We start from the raw sequence: 4,096 nt of genomic DNA on the forward strand, positions 1-4,096 counted from the left end.
TATTGAAAGTTATGGAAGTTAGCTTAATTGCTAATTGAGTAAAGAGAGTGGAACTGCCTATTTGGGAAAGAATTCACAAAACTGGCAGCTGTCAAAAATGGATCAGTAGAAATATTAAATCTTCAAAATTTTCAATTTTCATTGCATGAACAAGACTCGTATCTTTGATACATCAATGCTGTCAGATCGTCGAACGAGATTATAATGAGTTTAAAATTATTTATTTAGCGAATTTGAAATTTACTAATTAAATAATCGTAGTAGTACTAGTGATTACTAATTTGTACAAAATTCTCATAAAATATTCTAGAAGAATCTAGAATTAATTAACCATTAATTTAATCAAGAAAATTAAATAATGGTTATTTAATAATAAATAATAAGTCTATGCACATAGTATATGTGCATGTATAGATGTATTAATTAATTAATATATCGATATATAAATACACACACAATTTATATGGAGATATAACTATGTGTATATATCATGCATTATCAAAATTTGATTAATACATGATATAATTACATAAGACTTTAATTAATGAAAATTAATAGTCTTAAGAACATTAAGATTAAAAATTCTAGTAACATATGACTAGTAACATATGACTTGTGTAATTTAATAAATATGTTATCAAATGTTGATAACAAAACAACACAAAACACAAAACTCTCCTATCCTCCCTCAAAGTTTCGTCCAACACAACTGTTTAAGAAAAATATTTTTCAGCCGAGAGCACTTCCGTCGCCCTGTCGCTGTCGCATCAACTCCGGATTTCTGAACTGTTCGGGTGTCCTATTCTCAAAACAAAAATTGTTTGAGATCACTAGTGCGGTCCAAACAAGGAACATATTATCCGATCGTGTACTTAATTTGACAATCAAATGAGAGAAATCTATTCGAAAGTATCTACAAGAAGGACTATCTCTGTTTAAAATCCATAATATTTTGGAGCCAACATTGAATACGCAAAGTAACAATTTTAAACATACTATGAATGTTTAAATTCATACGACGCTCAAAGAGCGTTTCGAACGTCGAAACAAAAAGTTTAAAATTTTCGATATGTCTTGGGTACGAGAAAACGGTACTCCAACAATAACAATGTCACGTACTGAAAAAGGTGTTAGAAAGACGAATTTGCAAAATCTTAAATATAGTATAGAACTTAAACTAACTTTTAATGAAAAAAAAATAAATTTAAATGAAACTAAATTATGAGGATTTATTTAAACTTTTCCCATAAATTAATTAAATATTTATTAGTTTTTGTAAAGCTAAATTTAATATGTTGAAATGAATTTTCGATTTTGTACCACATGCATCTGATGGTTGTACTATTTCATGATATTGTGCCCATAATCAATCAAGTAAAAACAAATCTTTATTATCCGTTGAATAGCTAAATAGATAATCCTCCATCACCCTTGAAACCGCCAAATGTGGCAGCCTCAACTGCAGCTCCTCCGCTTCTCCGCCGCCGTCTTCCACCTCTCACCTCCTCCATTGCCATTTTCACGTCCTCCTCAGTTTCCTTCCAGACCCATCAAACCAAATCATCAATATTCACCCTGTTCTGCCCACAAGACATGGCTTGCCCAGCTCTCTGAAGAACTCACCGCCGCTACAACTGCGGTCACACCCGTTGTGGCGCCGGCGGTTGAGGGTCCCGTCGAGTTACCTCCCTCAGTTCCTTCCATTTTTGCAACCACCGATGACCCCACCCTCCTCCAGACAGCCACCAGTGTCCTCCTCACCGGTGCCATCACCGTTTTTCTCTTCCGCTCCCTCCGCCGCCGCGCTCAGCGTGCCAAAGAAACGGTACTTCATTTCGATGTTCTTTTATTTGGCGCGTCTTTTCCTTACGACGTTGCTATGATTTGGGCGATAATGAATCAAAGTCACCTTCAGGTTCTATACGCTTTTGTGCCCATTTCTTCGATGCCAAGCCTCCTGTGTTAGAATTTGTGAAATCGTTTGCAGACTGAAGAGTTTCTGTTGGGAGTTGTGTCATTTTCTTGGAAAATATGTTCTCAACTTTTAATGCGACCATTTTGTAGAATTTGCACATTAAGCCTTTGGTTTTGATGTTCTAGTATAGTTTTTCAATCACCGTTAATTTTAATTTCAGAAATTTCGGTCATCTGGGATGAACAAATCTTTAAAAGAGGAGGCTGTAGATAGCTTGAAATCAATGTCTTTATTTCCAGTTACAGCCAAGTCTCCCCCTTCGCCTGTTCAAGCGTTTCTAGGTGCATTAACAGCTGCTGTGATTGCCACAATTCTCTTCAAGTTTACAACAACCATCGAAGCTTCTCTAAATCGCCAAACACTTTCAGATAACTACTCGGTTTGTTCTTTATTTAAGTTGTGCTTATTAAAGGAAAGAACTCTTGCATAGACCAAGTCTAGCAATTGTTCCTCGTCAAGGTGGCGTGATTGCCTAATAGTACGTTTTTTCTGAAATTTATTTGATGCATAATGTGGCTCAGTTAAGGGCCATTGCTCCAAACAATATGATTGATGTGGTGTACATAAGAAATTTCCCAATTAAATTGTGTTTTGGGCAAAATTAAGTCGGTTTGTATCAGATTGTAGTTAATAACTTCATCATGTTATTGGCGGTTGGATGTGTTGTGAAGATAAATCCTTGATGTTTAGTTATTTTATAATCAATTATGATAGTGGGGTATAAATGTATTGAATCCGTCGAATTCTAGCTGTTTCTTCATTTTTGAATTTGAGCTTGAAAATGCTCGAAACTCAAAAATGTAATGTTTTTGGCTCTATTTAACTTCAAATTCAAGTTCAATTTATTTGGTTTGAATTTTATTATCAAACTTCATTAGGACTCTCCAAAAGTTATCATCCGATGCACTAATGTTATGGATTTTAACCATTTTTCAGGTCCGCCAGATAACCATAACAATTAGGTAAATCTTGTGACTCGCTAGCAAGCTCATTTCCCTGTTATTAGTAGACTTATTATCTTTCTTCGTCAATTCCATGCAGGACCATAATAAATGGAATGTGTTACCTTGCTACATTTGTCTTTGGCGCCAATGCTCTTGGATTATTCCTTTATTCTGGACAACTTGCCTTCAACTCCTTTATGGAAGGTGATATTGATGGAGGAAATGAATCCTTAAGCTCATCTGAACCACAGTCGGGTGATGCAGACACTTCTGGAAAAGCCAGTTCCAACGAGGATCAAAATTCTGATAACACAGAGTAGTTGAGAAATGGATCAAGGTAACCGATTTATTCATTTTTAATCTTGTAGTTATGTAGCAAAACACTCTTGACGAGGTAATGATCTTTACGCAATGTAAATTCATGGGTTCCTTAGCTTATGCCGAATATTTTTTCGATTTCACGTGCGATCAAATTGTCGGGGATTTATGTGTGAGGAACAAAATTTGGATAACGCGAGATTCAGACACAACATTCAAGTGCAAATATTGTTTTTCTTCGATTTTTTGTTTTTGTTTTTTTTATTTTACACGTCCAAGTCTTAACCATTGTTTCTTTTGGGGATAGACATACTCTGATATCCCAAAGTTGTTGAGGTAGTCCTGTGAAGACTGGCTCCTCAGTTCGAATATGAGATACATGGATATGGAAAGCATTTATAGTACTTACTTCACATGGGATCGATATTTGTAAATCCTGAATGAATCAAGAACGCTTGGAAGGGATATAATAAAATGTATTGTTCTGAGTTATATCAAAGTTCAGTCTTTCCATGCTCATTCAAAAAGTGAAGTGTCAGTAGGTCCTTACTAGGTGTGGTCCGTTGAACATAGATCCAATTTTATATATTCTTTACATAAAAAAGATGAAGCAAACATTTCGAAGAAAATTAAAAAATACGTTCAAATGTAGAATGAGATTTGAAATCTATTATGTTGTCCTAATATATATTTTTGCTTCAATTTCAATTCTACAATCAAATATATTAATTTGAAATCTACGCATTTCCTCTTACAAATTCAAATCATTACGTCCAAACAAAACCTTCATGTTTTTTTTAGTGTTATTATAGTTTATTAGTTAAACTAAAACGAAATTTCCAAAAAAAGTACCGTCCAG

At 34.5% G+C, this 4,096-nt stretch overlaps 1 protein-coding gene across 2 annotated transcripts; it reads left to right on the forward strand.

The window, feature by feature from the left end:
• Positions 1–1,382: 1,382 nt before the first annotated feature.
• Positions 1,383–3,696, forward strand: LOC140978213 (uncharacterized). Of its 2 annotated transcripts, XM_073443072.1 has the most exons (5): positions 1,383–1,825; positions 2,136–2,354; positions 2,912–2,937; positions 3,017–3,256; positions 3,545–3,696. In XM_073443072.1, the coding sequence occupies exons 1-4, from the start codon at positions 1,445–1,447 to the stop codon at positions 3,237–3,239; spliced, it is 849 nt and encodes a 282-aa protein (XP_073299173.1). In that variant the 5' UTR covers positions 1,383–1,444; the 3' UTR covers positions 3,240–3,256; positions 3,545–3,696. The 2 variants fall into 2 exon arrangements, with proteins under 2 accessions (XP_073299173.1, XP_073299171.1); XM_073443070.1 differs by lacking the exon at positions 3,545–3,696 and having other exon boundaries at positions 3,017–3,449.
• Positions 3,697–4,096: the final 400 nt, after the last annotated feature.

The sequence above is a fragment of the Primulina huaijiensis genome, chromosome 6 (genome assembly GCF_012295235.1).
Source record: "Primulina huaijiensis isolate GDHJ02 chromosome 6, ASM1229523v2, whole genome shotgun sequence".
NCBI classification, from domain to species: domain Eukaryota; kingdom Viridiplantae; phylum Streptophyta; class Magnoliopsida; order Lamiales; family Gesneriaceae; genus Primulina; species Primulina huaijiensis.

Excerpts from the sequence above, each read along its gene's own strand:
- LOC140978213 (XM_073443072.1), top strand. The coding sequence starts at position 1,445 with ATGTGGCAGCCTCAACTGCAGCTCCTCCGCTTCTCCGCCGCCGTCTTC. Across the intron at positions 1,826-2,135 it reads CTCAGCGTGCCAAAGAAACG|AAATTTCGGTCATCTGGGAT; the intron begins GTACTTCATTTC and ends TTTTAATTTCAG. Across the intron at positions 2,355-2,911 it reads CACTTTCAGATAACTACTCG|GTCCGCCAGATAACCATAAC; the intron begins GTTTGTTCTTTA and ends ACCATTTTTCAG.